General features: G+C 43.3%; 1 protein-coding gene across 4 annotated transcripts in view; it reads left to right on the plus strand.

Moving 5' to 3' along the window:
* The window catches only part of LOC137371926 (low-density lipoprotein receptor-related protein 1-like), a 1827029-nt gene that overhangs the window by 1122344 nt on the left and 685730 nt on the right, over nucleotides 1–18955 (plus strand). For all 4 annotated transcript variants that reach the window (XM_068035008.1, XM_068035009.1, XM_068035010.1 and 1 more), the window contains exon 28: nucleotides 18469–18600. In XM_068035008.1, coding sequence (XP_067891109.1) covers nucleotides 18469–18600 — 132 coding nt within the window. The remainder of the gene's footprint in view (nucleotides 1–18468; nucleotides 18601–18955) is intronic.

Genomic DNA, 18955 nt, shown 5'->3' on the forward strand with positions numbered 1-18955 from the left:
TAGCTCCAATAAATGTCACTACCTCACTTTAATTTTGAAATATTTTAATCTATTGGTTCAGATTCCTGCAGTAACACAAAATGCACTCATGGCAAGCAGGCTGATGAACCACCAGGAACTCATTAGTACTTTCCAAGAGCAGCATCCAACACTTCGGGTTGTTGGCAGATCTCCTGAAGATGTTCCAGGAATATGAAGTATATAAATAAATGCAGTGAAATATATATAATAAACCCATGTCATTAATATTCAGATGAAAGGAAATGGGTCTTTGAATCAATAATCGAAATGATTTGATTGCATTTTATTCATGGGAATACATTTTTTCCCAAAAGATAATTGTGTAGATTGTGGGATAGAGTTTTGTGCATCAGTTGCAAGATAGATGGATATGACACAGACACATTAATTTATATACATTAAAATCGTGTTGGTATATTTTTCTAACAAATGGATTCCAGCAAGCAGATCAATCTAACTTATTTGTATATTTGGTAGCAAATAATATGTTGTAATTGTTATTTTAATGACAGCAGTGAATGATTCATGTTCAGTGCTCAGATTGAGACAAATGTATAAGCCCTTTGATTTCTACAGCTTAGTTAAGTTACAGCTCGAGAATCATTGTTCCTGAAATTATGTAAAATACTCCCATTCCACTGGCATAACTTTAATGGAAACTGCAGAGAAATAGTTTAAAATCCAGCTTTAGTCATTTGTGCCAATTTGCCAGGGGTTCTGCATGTATCCTATCAGAAAGCTTTGCAGAATTTGTAGCCAACTGCATTTTGTAATGAAGTTTAAATTTCCAGCCCAGTGACTCGATATGGGCTTGTATCTGATAAAGAACTATAAGTACATCAGTTGGTGTCATCATTAGGCATATCAAATCTTGGTTGTCATTATGCTGTAGGGAAAGAAAAATCAAACTCAAATCAATACATTTTGTTGTTATGTCAAGCTGCTTCATGTGTGATATTTCAAATTCATTAGGCCGGATTTTATCCGACCCTTGGAGATGGGCTGGTAGGAGGGAGCAGACAAAATGGCGTGGGGTGCTGTCTGGCAGCATGTCCGATGTGTCCCGCCACATGCCATTTTGTCCATGGCGGGCACCGTCGTGGACAGGAATTCCACTGGGAGGCCAATTAAGCCCCTTGAGTGGCCTATTAAGGGCTGCCTTCCACATCTGCTGGCATTTAGCCAACATTGGAGGAGCCCGCTATGCATGAAGGCAGTGTCAGGTGAGACCTGGTGGCCTCCTAGCGGGCTTGGGGGTTTCCCTCCTCTAGTGGCAAGCCATGGCCCATGGTGTCTCCCCGGTGGCAATGGCCGCCCCCGCAGCAACCCCATGTCCCCTCACCAAACACCCCCTCCCCACCAACCTGCTTGCCAGGGGGTGCCTGACTGACCCAACTCCACTTACCTTGGTCTGGGATCTCCTCCATCTTCGCTGCTTCATGCTGCAAGGTGATTGGTTGGTGAGTCACTGCTGTTAGGGAATAGCTCTAAATAGCTGGGTAAGTATCACAGGTAAGAAAAGTTTAAAGTTTATTTCAAATATAGTAAGTAGTGTTTTTTTTAAGGGAGTTCTGTAGTAACGAGGACCAGGGAAGAAGGGCCCCAGAGTAACTGATATTATTGGACATTAAGACCGTCCAGAAGGTTTGATTTAATTTAAAGGGTGAAGTCATGGCAGGAGAGCTCAAAGCCGTGGTGTGCTCCTTGTGCTCCATGTCGGAAGCCGGGAACATTTCCAGTACCTGGGACCAGCATGTGTGCAGGTAATGTATCCAGGCGCAGCTCCTGGACGCCCGGGTTTCGGAGCTGGAGCGGCAGCTGGGGACACTGTGGAGCATCCACGAGGCGGAGAGTATCGTGGATAGCACGTATAGAGCAGTGGTCACACTGCAGGCTCAAACCCCACAGGCAGGAGGGGAATGGGTGACCACCAGGCAGAGCAAGAGGACTAGGCAGGCAGTTCAGGAATCTCCTGACGCTATTCCCCTGCAAAACAGGTATACTGCTTTGTTGGGGGGAATGGCCTCTCAGGGGAAAGCAGCAACAGCCAGTTCGTTGCACCAGGTTGGCTCTGGTGCACAGGGGAGGAGTAAAAAGTGTGGGAATGCAATAATTATAGGGGATTCAATTGTAAGGGGAATAGATAGGCATTTCTGTGGCTGCAAAAGAGACTCCAGGATGGTATTTTTCCTCCCTGGTGCTAGGGTCAAGGATGTCTCAGAGCTGTAACAGGGCATTCTGAAGAGGGAGGGTGAACAGCCAGTGGTCGTGGTGCACATTGGTGCAAACGACATAGGGAGCCAGGATGTAAGTTGAAAAGTAGGACCTCAAAGGTAGTGATCTCAAGATTACTACCAGTGCCATGTGCTCATCAGAGTAGAAATAGCAGGATATATTGGATGAATACATGGCTGAAGAGATAGTGTGAGGGGGAGGGTTTTAGATTCCTGGGGCATTGGGACCGGCTGTGGGGGAGGTGGGACCAGTACAAACTGGATGTGTTACACCTGGGCAGGACTGGGACTGATGTCCTAGGGGGTGTCTTTGCGAGAGTGGTTGGGGAGGGTTTAAACGAAAATGACAGAGGGATGGGAACCTTTGCAAGGAGTCAGAGGAGGGGGGATCAAAGACAAGAACAAAAGACAGTTAGGGGAATAAGAAAAGTGATAGGCAGAGAAATCAAGGGCCAGAACCAGCAGGGCCACAGTGAAAAATAGTGGGAAGGAGACAAGTAATGTTAAAAAGACAAGCCTTAAGGCTTTGTGCCTTAATGCGCAGAGCATTCGCAATAAAGTGGATGAATTAATCGCGCAAATAGATGTAAACAGGTATGATATAGTCGGGATTACAGAGACATGGCTGCAAGGTGACCAGGGATGGGAAATGAACATCCAGGGATATTCAGTATTTAGGAAGGACAGACAAAAAGCAAAAGGCGGTAGAGTTGCATTGCTGGTTAAAGAGGAAATTAACGCAATAGTGAGGAAAGCTATTAGCTCTGACAATGTGGAATCTATATGGGTAGAGCTGAGAAACACTAAGGGCCAAAAAACGTTAGTGGGGTTTGTATATAGACCCCCAAACTGTAGTGGTGATGTTGGGAATGGCATGAAACAGGAAATTAGAGATGCACGTGATAAAGGAACATCTGTAGTTCTGGGTGACTTTAATCTGCATATAGACTGGGCATTCAAATTAGTCACAATACCATAGAGAAGGAATTCTTGGAGTTTATACGGAATGGTTTTCCAGACCAATACGTTGAGGAACCAACTAGAGAATAGTCCATCCTGGACTAGGTATTGTGTAATGAGAGAGGAATAATTGACAGTCTAGTGGTGCGAGACCCCTTGGGGACGAGTGACAATAATATGATAGAATTCTTCATCAAGGTGGAGAGTGACGTAGTTGATTCTGAGACAAGGGTCCTGAATCTTAGTAAAGGAAACTACGAAGGTATGAGGCACGACTTGGCCATGACAGATTGGGAAACGTTACGGAAAGGGATGATGGTGGATGGGCAATGGCAAGCATTTAAAGAATGCATGGATGAACTGCAACAATTGTTTATCCCTGTCTGCCGCAAAAATAAAATGGGAAAAATAGCCAAACCATGGCTTACAATTAGAGATAGCATTAGATCCAAGGAAGAGGCATATAAATATGCCAGGAAAAACAACAGACCTAAGGATTGGGAGCAGTTTAGAATTCAGCAAAGGAGGACCAAGGGATTCATTAGGAAGGGGAAAATAGAGTACGAGAGCAAGCTTGCGGGCAACATAAAAACTGACTGTAAAAGTTTCGATAGGTATGTGAAGAGAAAAAGATTGGTGAAGACAAATCAAGATCCCTTACAGTCAGAAACAGGGGAATTTATTATGGAGAATAAAGAAATGGCTGACCAACTAAATGCATACTTTGGTTCTGTCTTCACAAATGAGGACACAAATATCATACCAGAAATGTTGGGGAACACAGGGCTTAGTGAGAGAGAGGAACTGAAAGAAATCAGTATTATAGAGAAATGGTATTGGGGAAATTGATGGGATTGAAGGCCGATATTGGGATTGAAGAACTGGCTCGGTCATAGAAGACAGAGGATAGCAGTGGAAGGGTGCTTTTCTGAATGGAGGGATGTGACTAGTGGTGTTCCGCAGGGATCAGTGCTGGGACCTTTGCTGTTTGTAGTATATATAAATGATTTGGAGGAAAATGTAGCTGGTCTGATTAGTAAGTTTGCGGACGACACAAAGGTTGGTGGAGTTGCGGACAGTGTGAGGATTGTCAGAGGATACAGCAGGATATAGATCGGTTGGAGACTTGGGCGGAGAAATGGCAGATGGAGTTTAATCCGGACAAATGTGAGGTAATGCATTTTGGAAGGTCTAATGCAGGTGGGAAGTATACAGTAAATGGCAGAACCCTTAAGAGTATTGACAGGCAGAGAGATCTGGGCGTACAGGCCCACAGGTCACTGAAAGTGGCAACACAGGTGGATAAGGTAGTCAAGAAGGCATACGGCATGCTTGCCTTCATCAGTCGGGGCATAGAATATAAAAATAGGCAAGTCATGCTGCAGTTGTACAGAACTTTGGTTAGGCCACACTTAGAATATTGCGTGCAATTCTGGTCGCCACACTACCAGAAGGACGTGGAGGCGTTGGAGAGGGTACAGAAGAGGTTTACCAGGATGTTGCCTGGTCTGGAGGGCATTAGCTATGAGGAGAGGTTGGATAAACATGGATTGTTTTCACTGGAACGACGGAGGTGGAGGGGCAACATGATAGAGGTTTACAAAGTTATAAACGGCATGGACAGAGTGGATAGTCAGAAGCTTTTTCCCAGGGTGGAAGAGTCAGTTACTAGGGGACATAGGTTTAAGTTGCGAGGGGAAAAGTTTAGAGGGGATGTGCGAGGCAAGTTCTTTACACAGAGGATGGTGAGTGCCTGGAACATGTTGCCGGGGGAGGTGGTGGAAGCATGTATCATAGAGACGTTTAAGAGGCATCTTGACAAATACATGAATAGGATGGGAGTAGTTTTAGTTTCGTTTAGTTTTGTGATACAGCACTGAAACAGGCCCTTCGGCCCGCTGAGTCTGTGCCGACCATCAACCACCTATTTATACTAATCCTACACTAATTCCATATTGCTACCACATCCCCACCTGTCCCTATATTTCCCGACCACCTACCTACACTGGGGGCAATTTATAATGGCCAATTAACCTATCAACCAGCAAGTCTTTGGCATGTGGGAGGAAACCGGAGCACCCGGAGGAAACCCACGCAGACACAGGGAGAACTTGCAAACTCCACACAGGCAGTACTCAGAATTGAACCCGGGTCGCTGGAGCTGTGAGGCTGCGGTGCTAACCACTGCGCCACTGTGCCGCCCAGAGGGATACGGACCCCGGAAGTGCAGAAGGTTTTAGTTTAGGCAGGCATCAAGATCGGCGCAGGCTTGGAGGGCCGAATGGCCTGTTCCTGTGCTGTACTGTTCTTTGATAAATCCCCAGGGCCTGATGGTATACATCCCAGAGTCCTTAAGGATGTGGCCCTTGAAATAGTGAATGCATTGGTGGTCATCTTCCAAGTTTCTATAGACTCTGGAACAGTTCCTACAGAGTGGAGGGTAGCTAATATAACCCTGCTATTTAAAAAGGGAGGTAGAGAGAAAGCAGGGAATTATAGACCAGTCAGCCTGACATCGGTAGTGGGGAAAATTCTAGAGTCCATTATCAAAGATTTTTTAGCAGAGCACGTAGAGAACAGTGGTAGAATCGGACAGAGTCAGCATGGATTAACGAAAGGGAAATCATGCTTGGCAAATCGACTAGAATTCTTCGAGGATGTAACTAGTAGAGTTGATGATGGGGAGCCAGTGGATGTGGTTTATTTGGACTTTCAGAAGGCTTTCGACAAAGTCCCGCATAAGAGATTAGCATGTAAAATTAAAGCGCATGGGATTGGGGGTAGTGTATTGCAATGGATAGAAAATTGGTTGGTGGACAGGAAACAAAAAGTAGGGATAAATGGGTCTTTTTCCGAATGGCAGCAGTGACTAGTGGGGTACTGCAGGGATGGGTGCTAGGACCCCAGCTATTCACAATATACATTAATGATTTAGATGAGGGAACTAAATGTAATATCTCCAAATTTGTAGATGACACAAAACTGGGTGGGAGGGTGAGTTGTGAGGAGGATGCAAAGAGGCTTCAGGGTGATTTGGACAAGTTAAGTGAGTGGGCTAATGCATGGCAGATGCAGTATAATGTGGATAAATGTGAGGTTATCCATTTTGGTAGCAAAAACAGGAAGGCAGGTTATTATCTGAATGGCTATAAACTGAGAGAGGGGAATATGTAGCGAGACCTGGGTGTTCTCGTACACCAGTCGCTGAAGGTAAGCATGCAGGTGCAACAGGCGGTAAAAAAGGCAAATGGTATGTTGGCCTTCATAGCAAGAGGATTCGAGTACAGGAGCAGGGATATCTTGCTGCAATTATACAGAGCATTGGTGAGGCCACTCCTGGAATATTGTGTGCAGTTTTGGTCTCCTGTGTGCTATGGAGCCTGATGTGTACTGTATGCTATAGAGCCTGATTCTTGTTTTAGAAATAACGTGACTCCCCAGTGCAGCTATGAATGAGGCTCTTAAACATAACAACTCTTAAACAGAACAACTAGTTCCTAGCTAATTAGTTGCTAACACTTTACAGATAGTATAACAATATATACATATATAATATCCCTCTTTCTTTAAAACATAATGCCCCTATATCAATATAACTGTCAATATAAATAAAGAAGATAATCATCTGACTTGTGGAAATAATCTTGTTCCTTTTTGGAGTCTTTTATAGTGTGAATTATTTTTTAAAAATATTATTCACGGTATTGCTTGGGTGGTAAGATGTTGTGCCTCTATCGTGTAGATTTGGCATTTGTAGCTCTTCATGGTGAGTTGGCACGCTTTACAGGCAATGTTGTGTCACTTGCCGGTTGTTAATGTTATCTCGCTGGATAGTAATGTTTCCGGATTTGTTGATGGTCTTTTCTGCTGTTCCAGCTGAGATGTTGTTCAAATATGGATTCTGTTCCTTCTCATTTGGTTAACAGTTTCAGTCTCAATGATATATGACCTTGGATTCTCAGCTTCACTGCCAACTTTTGCTGGGCTCCAGGTTTTCATGATTGGATCCTGTACATGTACAGTTTGTCCTGTCAACAGCTCGGGTAGGGATTTAACATCTTTGCTGAAGTGTTGCTCTCCTCTTACCTGTGCTTCATTGAGTTGTTGTCTCACTTCCTCCTGGTCAGTTGAAGGATGTAATTTGCTTGGCAGAGTTGTCTTATATTTTCTTCCATTTAACAGGTGATTTCATGTCAGCCTTGAGAGGTGTGGATCAGAGTGACAATAAGGCCAGGTTTGGGTCTTCCTTCGCCTCTTGGCATTTCACAAGTGTTCTTTTGACTGTCTGGATGTGTCTTTCTATAAATCCATGTCCCCGTGGGTAGTGTGGTGATGTGGTGATGGTGTTGAACCCACACTGGTCAGCGAATTCCTTAAATTCTCTGTATATAAATTGGGTGCCATTGTCACATATTAACCCTTCAGGAATCCCTTGCTCAGCGTACTGCTGAGATTATTGCTGTAGCTCTCAAGTCTTCCATCTTCTAGATAAAAGGAAATTTTGAGTAGTAGTCTGCGACCATGAGATACCATTCTTGCTTATGTGTGAATAAATTGACTCCTGCAGTATGTCATGGCGTGGGTGGTACTTCAGTAGCTATCATCTCCTCTTTCTGTTGAGAGTTTCTGTACATCTGGCAAAGATTGCAAGTAGACACCATATTTTCGATATCTTTGTCTAAGCCTATCCAGTACACAGCTGATTTGGCTCTGAGCTTACACTTCTCCATTCCCATGTGGCCTTCGTGTATCTTTTGGAGAAGTTCTTCCTGCATTATTTTGTGAGATGTCATCTCTGATAGACCAGTACTGCCGTATTTTTGGCTGTGTGTGCTGTATCCTATTAGACCATCCCTGGATCACTTGCTGAGATAGCATCTGTAATTCCTCATCTTTGCTGGTCTCATCTCTAATTTGACTCAGTTTCAGTGGTGTTACGTTCACTAGGTGATGAATCTTTAGGCCTAGATCTTCTATCTCATGTTTCTCCTGTGGTGACAACTGAGATAGGGTGTCTGCCTGCACCATGTCTCTTCCCGGCTTATATTTCGAGTGAAATCATAACTCTGAAGCCTCAAGACTAACCTCTGCAGTCTTGCTGGTGCTTTACAAAGATTTTTCTTGTAGATCTTCTCCAGTGGATGATGATCACTCTCCACTATGAACTTCCTCCCATAGACATATGTGTGGAACTTCTCACATCCATACACGACTGCCAAAAGCTCTCTTGCTATGTTGACGTATCTTGTCTGAGCTGATGTCAGAGCTTTGGATGCAAATGCTATTGGCTTTCCCTCTTGTACCAGGACTACTCCCAATCCTTTTGTGGAAGCATCTACTTGCAGAGTGGCAGGTTTCTTTCTGTCATAGTATGACAGACTTGTCTCCTTGCATACTATCTTTTGAGTTTGTTGAAACTCTTGTCATCATGTGACTGTGACCAATGGTACACTACATCTTCTTTCATCAGCTCCCACAGGTTTGCTGTGTGTTCCGACATGTGCGGAATAAAGGAGCTCATGTATTGCATCAAATCAAGGAAACTTCTCAACTCTCTCTTATCTCTTGGGGCTTCCATCCCCGAGATGGCTGAGATTCTTTCAGGGCTCGGCTTAACTCCATCAGGTGTGTACACCGTTCTGAAGAACTGGCATTCTGTCACTTTCACAATGCATTTGTCTGCATTTAGCTTAATCCCAACTTTCCTGGTTCTCTCCCTGGCTTCATGTAGATGGTTGTCGTGATCATTTCCATCTACACCATATATCTGGATATCAGCTATGCCGACTGCTCCTTTGCATCCCCTGTGTGTCTCGTCTACTTTCTATTGGAACATATCCTGGCTCACTTTGAGGCCCAAGGGTAGACACAGGAATTTGTACCGTCCAGAGGGTGTGTTGAATATTGTCAACAGTGAAGATTCTGCATCAAGCTTCACATTCCAGTAGCCATTTCTGGCATCAAGCTTGCTGAAAATTTTGCCCCTGCCAGTGCTGGTGAGATTTCTTCCAATGTTGGAATAGGCTAGTGATCCCTCTTTATTGCTTGGTTAGGATCTTTGGGAACTAGGCAAATTCTTAGCTGTCCATTTGGCTTCTCTCTCACCACTATGGAACTTAGCCATTCTGTAGGATCTGTGACTCTGGCGATCACCTTCTTTTCTTCCAATTCTTGGAGCTCTCTTTCAAGCTTTTCTTTTAGTTCTGCTGGTACTTTACGTGGGGGCTGAATCACTGGTTTCATCACTCGGTCAATAGTGATGCGATACTCAAAATCTTCAAAGCATCCAACCGTCTCATCAAAACACTCTGGGTACATTTGTACAAGATCTTCTGTGCTTCTGAATATTGTGCGCAGTTTTGGTCTCCTTATCTGAGGAAGGATGTTCTTGCCATAGAGGGAGTGCAGTGAAGGTTTACCAGACTGATTCCTGGGATGGTGGGACTGACGTATGAGGAGAGATTGAATCGGTTAGGATTATATTCACTGGAGTTCAGAAGAGTGAGGGGGGATCTCATAGAAACCTATAAAATTCTAACAGGACTTGACAGGGTAGATGCAGAAAGGATGTTCCGATGGTGGGGGAGTCCAGAACCAGGGGTCATAGTCTAAGGATACGGGGTAAACTTTTCAGGACTGAGATGAGGAGAAATTTCTTCACCCAGAGAGTGGTGAGCCTGTGGAATTCGCTACCACAGAAAGTAGTTGAGGCCAAAACATTGTATGTTTTCAAGAAGGAGTTAGATATAGCTTTTGGGTCTAAAGGGATCAAAGGGTATGGGGCGACAGCAGGAACAGGCTGCTGAGTTGGATGATCGGCCATGATCATAATGAATGGCGGAGCAGGCTCGAAGGGCCGAATGGCCTACTCCTGCTCCTATTTTCTATGTTTCTATATTTCTATTCAAGTCTTCAGAAGAAGGAATTTTCCTCCACACAAGATCAGATGGCAGGTTGTTCAACCTTGCCCATCTAAGAGCGAAGACCAAAGTACGGAAAGTCCTCATCAGGGAACCCCTCTTTGCTGACGATGCTGCATTAACATCCCACACTGAAGAGTGTCTGCAGAGACTCATTGACAGGATTGTGGCTGCCTGCAACGAATTTGGCCTAATCATCAGCCTTAAGGAAACGAACATCATGGGACAGGACGTCAGAAATGCTCCATCCATCAATATCGGCAACCGCGCTCTGAAGAGTTCACCAGTAACCTGTCTCTCGATGCAGAAATCAACAAGCGATTGGGAAAGGCTTCCACTGCAATGTCCAGACGGGCCAAGAGAGTGTGGGAAAATGGTGCACTGACACGGAACACAAAAATCCGAGTGTATCAAGCCTGTGTCCTCAGTACCTTGCTCTACGGCAGCGAGGCCTGGACAACGTATGTCAGTCAAGAGCGACGTCTCAATTCATTCCATCTTCGCTGCCTCCGGAGAATCCTTGGAATCAGGTGGCAGGACCGTATCTCCAACACAGAAGTCCTCGAGGCGGCCAACATCCCCAGCATATACACCCTACTGAGCCAGCGGTGCTTGAGATGGCTTGGCCACGTGAGCCGCATGGAAGATGGCAGAATCCCCAAGGACACATTGTACAGCGAGCTCGTCACTGGTATCAGACCAGTGGACCAGTCTCCACTTTAAAGACGTCTGCAAACGCGACATGAAGTCCTGTGACATTGATCACAAGTCGTGGGAGTCAGTTGCCAGTGCTCACAGCCATTAAGGCAGGGCTAAAGTGTGGCGAGTGGAAGACACTTAGCAGTTGGCAGGTAAAAAGACAGAAGCGCAAGGCGAGAGCCAACTGTATAACATCCCCAACAACCAATTTTATCTGCAGCGCCTGCGGAAGAGTCTGTCACTCTAGAATTGGCCTTTATCGCCACTCCAGGCGCTGCTTCACAAACCACTGACCACTTCTAGGCACTTACCCATTGTCTCTCGAGTCAAGGAGGCAAAAGAAGAAGAAGATGATATTTCTATGATCGGAGGGCTCTTTTCAGTGGGTGTACTATCTTCAACCTTCAGTGTTGCCTCCATCACCTCATGGTTTACTGAGGTAATCTACAGCTCTTCACAACTGCTCAACCCCAGGATAGCAGGACCATCTGTTTATGTGACGTAGAATATACAGTTAATATCTTTTCCTTTTGTGTGTACCTCTGATTTGGGTTGTTCCTAGCTGTCGAATCTCAGTTTCCCCGTATGCTGTTAGCATGACGTCATTTGGTTTCAGAGCACCTTCCCTTGGATAAACATTTTCCTCCAAACTTTCAAGAAAGATCTGGTATAGTCTGAGCGGGTTGATGTTATTCTGCGCTCCAGTATCGATCTTCACCTTCAGATTTATCGTTGTGGGCTTATTTCTCAGCCTCTTCCTGATCTGAATGGTTGTGTGATTTTCTTTTCACTGGGAACTGTCACATCCAGACATTTTGTGCAATTCTATGGTTCCTATGTCTATCATGTTCTCAAACCCATCGCCATCTTCCAGGATATGGATGTTTTGGTTTCTTTCACTACTCATTCGCCCTGTTACTCTAGCTCTGATGACTCATCTACCATCTTCTTGCCTTGTTCTGCACATCTTTTCCCAGTGATTGATTGGTCTTTCCGCAAGCTCTGCAGATTGATCCATATGCGGGACATTTCCTTCGATTTGTCAATTCATGTGGTCATCCACAGCTCCTGCTCGTCTTTCTCTATGTTTGGTGTACATTCTTTAGTTGTTTCACTGCCTCGACCCTGCTGCCTGTCTCTTGGCTTAACTGAAGGCTAGCCATTTGGGAGGTCAGAGTCTTTATCTGTCTGCTCATGGCTTCATGTGCTCTGACAGTGTCTACAGCCTGCGATATTGTGAGCCTGTCCTGTCCGATGAGAGCTTTCCGTACTTCAGGATGTGCAGAACCCCAAATGAGCTTATCTATCAGCCATCATCTGTGTCCTTAAATGTACCTTTTCTGTCTGCATTTTTCAATCTTGCTACACAATTGTCAATCGGCTCACTTAGTTCCTGTCTGAGGACTTGAAATTCATATTGGTATATCCGATGATTTGATTTTAGCTGGAGATGGGTGCTGAATCTTTCAAAAATGTTGTCTGGGTTTCTGCTGTCGTCTTTGCTAAGGTCCCAGCTGTTAAATAAACTTAATCTTTTATCTCCAGCTCACAGAAGGATATAGCTGACCCTTCCCTCTGCACTAATGCCTTTTAGGAAACTACCGAATGCCAAATTGCACTTTTGTTTAAACTTCTCAAATGCCTCGATGATATCATCAGCTTCCCAATACATGATGGGCTATGGCAGTGCATTCATTCCTGTCCCGGCTGACATTTTTATTTTCGAGTTTTTGCACAAGTCACTCAGTTTTTCTTTCTCTCTCTCTCTGGCACTAATTTGGGTCACTTTTCTCAATCTGATGCTTTTAAAAATGTTTTAGGTTTACTCACAGACACTCACTGCCACCATGTTTCGTCTTTATGTTGTTTCTGATTCCCAGATGTTGGAAAGAATCATACTTTATAACTTGGAAAAGGCTGGAGTCAGTCTTGTTTCATTCAGCACGATGCTGTGTGCTGTAGAGCCTGATTCGTGTTCGAAATAACATGACTCCCCAGTGCAGCTGTGAATGAGGCCCCCCACTGGAACACTTAAACAGAACAACTAGTTCCTAGCTAATTAGTTTTTAACACTTTATGGATCGTATAACACTATATACATATATAACACATGCATCCTGCAATCCCAGCAATGAGACTGCTGAGCTGCTGGTCCTCTGATTGGCTGGTAGCTCTCGGGGTGGAATCTTGTCCCTTAAAAGGAACAGCATCCCTGATGGCAGGCAGTTAATTGCCTGCCTGCCTTCCCACCGTTGAATTCGGCCAGTGGTCCAATAAAGTGCTGAGGCGGGGTTGCCCCCCTGCCCCCCTTCCTGTCTGTTACCAGGACCCCCGCTACTGAAATAAAATCTTGCCCGTTACCTCAAATTGCTGCCACAAGGCCAGTGACAGACTGTTAACAATCAATGCTTAATGTCACCTCGGTCAAAATGTTCTTTCCACACAGTTTGGAATGTCAATATGTATCCTTATTATGCTGCTGGACCTTGTTTGCAGATCGAATAAACATGCAGTAGTCGCAAAATTTGACACCCCCACCATTTACATTTTACAGAAACCCTCGTGATTACATTGCAACTTAACACAGCTAATCTATTAAAGAAGACTCATTCTCTGCTTCATTTTCACACTCAAAGTCAGAAAAGGTTACTGAATGTAGAACTAAAACAGGGAGTGCATTATTAACAATGCTTTAGTGCTCATGAATTATTCAATCCCCTTATATGTCAAATGAATAATGTTTTAACACTTGAACAGTGAATATCCTCCATTTTTTGAAAACAACTTATATGTGAGATATTAATGTAATAATGGATGTTGCTGTAGGTATAGGTTAATTACATATTAATTGAACAATCGGCTTAAACATTTGCAGTAATGGGCCTAGCAGTGCAGAAATTCTAGGAAATTACAGTGGGAATAACTTAAGCCAATACATACTCCGCGCCATAATTTGCTGCAAATTTTCTGCTGCTCCACGGAGATCCTCGCCGGAAAATGTCAACAGATAATTATCCCAGCCCCACCCCATATCAAAATCAATGGGGAGATCAAGCTTGTGGAAGTAACACCAAGGCTACTTGGACATTACAGAATGGTGTTGAGGACTCTATGCTTGGAATAGGAAAAATTATCAATATTTTAGATGTGTTAGTTTAACTATTACACAAAGTGTTTGTTTTTAGTGCAGTACTTCACAAGGTGAACTGTTTTGGGAGAGAATACCTAATGTACTTTCCCTTTTCCATTGCTGCAGAGAGATACATTAGCTGATGAGTTGCTGCTATGTTCGCCATTTCCTATTCTCATTATTTTCTCAACAAATTATTGTGTGAATTTGCCACTGGACCATCTTAACTGGCTCAATGGTCTAACCTATGGCAATTCTCGTCTTCTCTCCATTGCGGCGAATTTTGAGCCATATGTTTATTTCATAGAAACTGAAAGTTTTCTATCACCACTTAAAGAGCATAAAAGTTTGCAAGAGAGTTGAATAAGGTCTATTTATAGACCTGTGATTTTCAGTGATATCTCAGGAGGTTTCAAACAAAATTTTCTAGTATTTCTTCCTGTGGAGACAATATACTGTGACTGATCCTGGTTAAAGTCAGACATGTGCTAACCATTAAAATACAAGGACAGAAATAAAAATTGTGCTGCGTGCTACTGATTAACATTCAGGTGGAGGCATGGACTTTCATGTTACTTGGAACATATTGTTTACTAAATGCCACAGGTCCATAAAGTGACATTTTGCATATAGTTGATTCTCAGGAAGTGAAATTTCTGGTTTATGATCCACAAATACTAATAGTTCCACAATGCATCATTACTTATCGTTCTCACAACATGACTATACTTAATGAACATATGGTAGCTAGGTGAGACACATCTTGGCTTCCAATCTTAATTCAATTTTCAATGCATCTAGAGGCACATATGCTCAATAAACATACAAGATTTGAGTTCATTTCAATTCACGGAGAAAACAATAGTATAGCAGTGATGAAGACTACTCTTTCTGTGCACATGATCTTCTACTGGCTACTTGCAAGGATCTGTGTTATCTTTTCTGTATGTACCAATTCAGATCCTGCCAGCATTAACCTTAGAATGACTTTTTCTTTCTTTGTTTCATGTATTCTGTTTGTATCATGGTATCTCTTGTTGTAAAAATAGTGTAAAAAGCCTAGGTTCCTATTGAGATTCCTGTCCCTGAATTCAGCAGCAGCAAATTGAGTCACTTCAGCAAAACAAATATATTGTTAGGCTCAAAAAGTCTCGGTGCTATATTATGCCCCTCTTTAATATTTTGTTTCCTGATCCTTCAGGTTTTGAGGAATCATCTTGCAGGTTTTATTGACTATGTACTGCTTGTGCATACCAGGTTGAATAACAATCTGCTAATGACACATCCCAGGGCTATTGCAATAAAGCATATCCAGTAAATTAATCGAATAAACAATGATTAAGTCAATTACAGTTTTGCAGATAAGTCCATTTGTTCTTTCCATGAGCTCAAAAAGATTCCTATTGTTTTTTTTAGGAAAAGCACTGTTTAAACATTTCAAAACAGACACTGTCCAGTACAACAAATCCATTTTGATAACAGTAGTCATAACACGGTTTTGTTAAGGCGAAATGATTGTTAAACACTGGCCTGAGCTGTTTATTACCATCCCACACTTAATTTGGATCAATAATAATTTCTTTTAAGCTAGTAATGATCACAGTTTCTGCAAGCTGGAATGCCTCATAAATATTAGACCATTAAAGGGCACTACATTCTACAAAGCACATTGGAAATGTGGTTTAAAATAGATCAAATTATGAGCAATTAATTACTTTTTTCTTCAGTAAAGCACCTTTTTAAAAATGTCTGGGTGAAAGACACTATATAAATGCAAGTTGCCGTTGTTTACATGTGTTGGTTGCAAATGATGCTGACCTCTGCTCTGTTAGATGAGAGCAGTGTGATTAGCAGCAACTAGCTGAGGGCAGTAGAATATGTGAACAGATCACGTAACTGCAACTCTCAAACCTTCACTGAATTCTTTTTTTTAAAAAACATTAAATGGATTGTGCTTCAAATGCATTCATTGAAGAGCAATGTATTCTTAAAGGTAAGCTTTAAAAGCCTAAAATGTTCTTGCAAGTCACAATATCTTTAGGTTTTTGCTGTAATGCCATTAATCCAATTAGCAACCAGAAACTTTAGAACAGCCTTGACAGAGCATGTAGACTATGTACTTAACTGATATTGAATTGCTATGCAGTGTTTAAAAATACAGAAACAAATCATATTAGCAGCTAGTACTTAACCATCTTTTCAAGGATCTTTCCCAAATATTTCAACAGTAAGGGGAACCTAACCTTCAATGTCCTTTTGTGGAATTGTCAAAATAATACATTGAAAATAACATAATTTCATTGGAGAATATTTCTGAAATTACTCAAATATTTATCAAAGTTTTGCCAGGGATTCTCTTTCTAAAGAATGTTTTAAAAATGCAGAGCACACTTAAAAAAATAATTCTCTATCTGTCCGTTGTGTTCTGCCCAAGGGCAGGTGCTAATTCAAGTCACAAACATGAGATTCTTGAGCTACTGAGAGCAGCTGAGGTGGTTTTCCATTGCCTTCTTTATCATTTTTATCCATAGAATACCTTCTTCTACATAGTCTTCAACCAAAGTGTAAGAGGCCAACGTACCCTTTACAATGGGGAGGGGGAGCACATGCACCATTGGATGTAAATATGTCTCTCACCTCCCAAGCATCAAACCCGTACTTAGAGCCAGCGTTTGTCTCTGCTGACTGGGGCTATCTGGGGTGGGGCTCAAACCCAACCTTTCTGACTCAGAGGCAGAAATATTATCACTCACTTCAAAACACCAGAAAACCTAGACTGATGCTCCAGTGCAGTGTTGGATGTGCTGTCTTTCAGATAAAGTGTAAAACTGAGGCCTGTCTACCCCCTCAAGTGGACATAAAAGATCCTATGGCACTATTTCAACCAATGCCACAAAAACAATTTATATGCTTATCACATTGCTATTGAAGGGAACTTTTTGTGCACATTTCCCATATTGTGTCTATGTCTACACTTCAAAATTGGGACTCCTGAGTAGATGATTGGCACTATATAAATGCAAGTCTCCATTTCATTTTGTTGGTTCCTTAAGTGAAATGTTAATTAGAATACCTGCAGGTACTGTTCAGCATAAGGACTGCAAAAAATAGTTGTTAAGATGCTCATTTTAGTACCTTGGAGGTGTGCTGGAAAACCCATGAATTCACAAATAAATCTCATCTTGCTTACCTATATATGTTTAGTTTCCTGAAGAATATGGGAATTTCTGTAGTAATGGACACTAAACATCAGTCACATAACATTTAGCACACCTTGCATGTCAAGTAATAGAAACTTCACGACATGCTGACCACTTTAAGTATGCAAACTGCCCTCCTGTTCTAAGTGTATTTTAATGACTAATCAATACAGTGATATGGCTTTAATGATTTTAACAATAAAGCCAAGCATTTAGAAAATACCTATTTCAAGAATTAAGTGGGATCACTTGTGGGATGAAAGAGCAAAATTAAATCTTTATTTGACATTGAGTTGGTTTAGAAATTGCTTTAATAGGTTTCAATCACAATATGGATTTTTAGGAACAATGTATTAATGGGATCTTTTCCTCTGTCATTTTTTTGTCCAATGGGCCGGAATTTTATGCTGCCCCAATGGGTCGGTGGTGGTGTGGGGGCGGCGTAAAATTGAGCGTCAGGCTCTGGGAGGCCTACCTGCCCCGATTCCACCTCCAGACAAGTTTACGAAGGTCAGTGGGGGGGGGGGGGGTGGGAAATGGCCCACCCGCCTGAGGCCAATCAAGACCCTTAATGGCCACTTAAGGGCCCTCGCCGGCCTCCACGGGTGTTTTACCTGTGGCAGATGGGTGTGCTGGGGATGTGAAAGGCCGCCCAGCGATATCTGCCAGCCTTTTTGTGACCCGGGGAGGGGGGGAGTGCATGGCAGTCGGGCACAAGCTGCCCGCTTGAGGGCCGCCCCCCCCTCCCAACCCATCCCCGGGACCCAAGACACCCCCCTCCCCACAAAGGACCACTCCAGCCTCACCAGGAAAGGACTGATCCGCTTGGTGAAGCATGCCCCTACTTACCTTCCCTCCTCGATCCATGACGTCGGCTTGGTTGCAGTCCCAGCAGTGGCCATCGATCCCGGTGGCGCTGCTGGGACTAAGAGCTGCACGCCCGCTGATTGGCCAGCAGCTCACTGAGGCGGGACCTCCTCCCTCAATTGGGTGGAAGTCCCACCTCGGGGCAATTAAAGCCTGGGGATCTGTAAAATATGGGACCATCCCCAGGCTAGGTGGAAGCGGATTCGCCACTGACTTTCACGTCGGAGTCCGGCTCCTGTCCATCCACCGTAAAATTCCAGCCATGAAGTCCATGTGGTTTCAGATCAGCAGTGTCATCATTATGCAATTTCTATCTTATGTTTGCTTGTTCTTCACAGTTTTGTTAGAATACTACAATTGTTGTTTATGCTTGTGTGCTGGATTATTACTGTAACAGGAAAATTTGATAATGGATGAAGTTGTGTTTATAATTACAGCACCAAATCCTTGTGAGTCTAATAATGGCAAAGGGCCATGTTCTCATTTGTGCCTGATTAATTACAATGGAACTGTTGCGTGTACATGTCCTCATCTAATGAAATTGGCCCCCGATGAGAAGAACTGCTATGGTAAGTGCCTAGAAATCTGTCAAATCAAAATAAAGCCTCATAACCGATTTTCAATCAGCAACAAGAATGATGAAGTGCCTACTTTACATTGCAGGGAGGTTCATTCAAAATGTGTGTTGGTTCACGGTGCATTAGACCATCTATTAACGTATATATGTGAGGAAAGTTTTTTTGAAGGTGACGGTTTCAGGCCCTACTCCAGGACTTCAGCAAAAAAGGATAATGGCCGAACTCTTTCCAGCCCACTGCTGATCTTGGTGGTGAGCTTTGAAAGTGGTGATGCGCACACGTGGGAGTCACTCTGCGGATCATGGCGGCTCATTTACATGGAGGGGCGGAACGCCCACCCCCGATG

This window comes from Heterodontus francisci, chromosome 7 (genome assembly GCF_036365525.1).
Source record: "Heterodontus francisci isolate sHetFra1 chromosome 7, sHetFra1.hap1, whole genome shotgun sequence".
Taxonomy (NCBI): Eukaryota; Metazoa; Chordata; class Chondrichthyes; order Heterodontiformes; family Heterodontidae; genus Heterodontus; species Heterodontus francisci.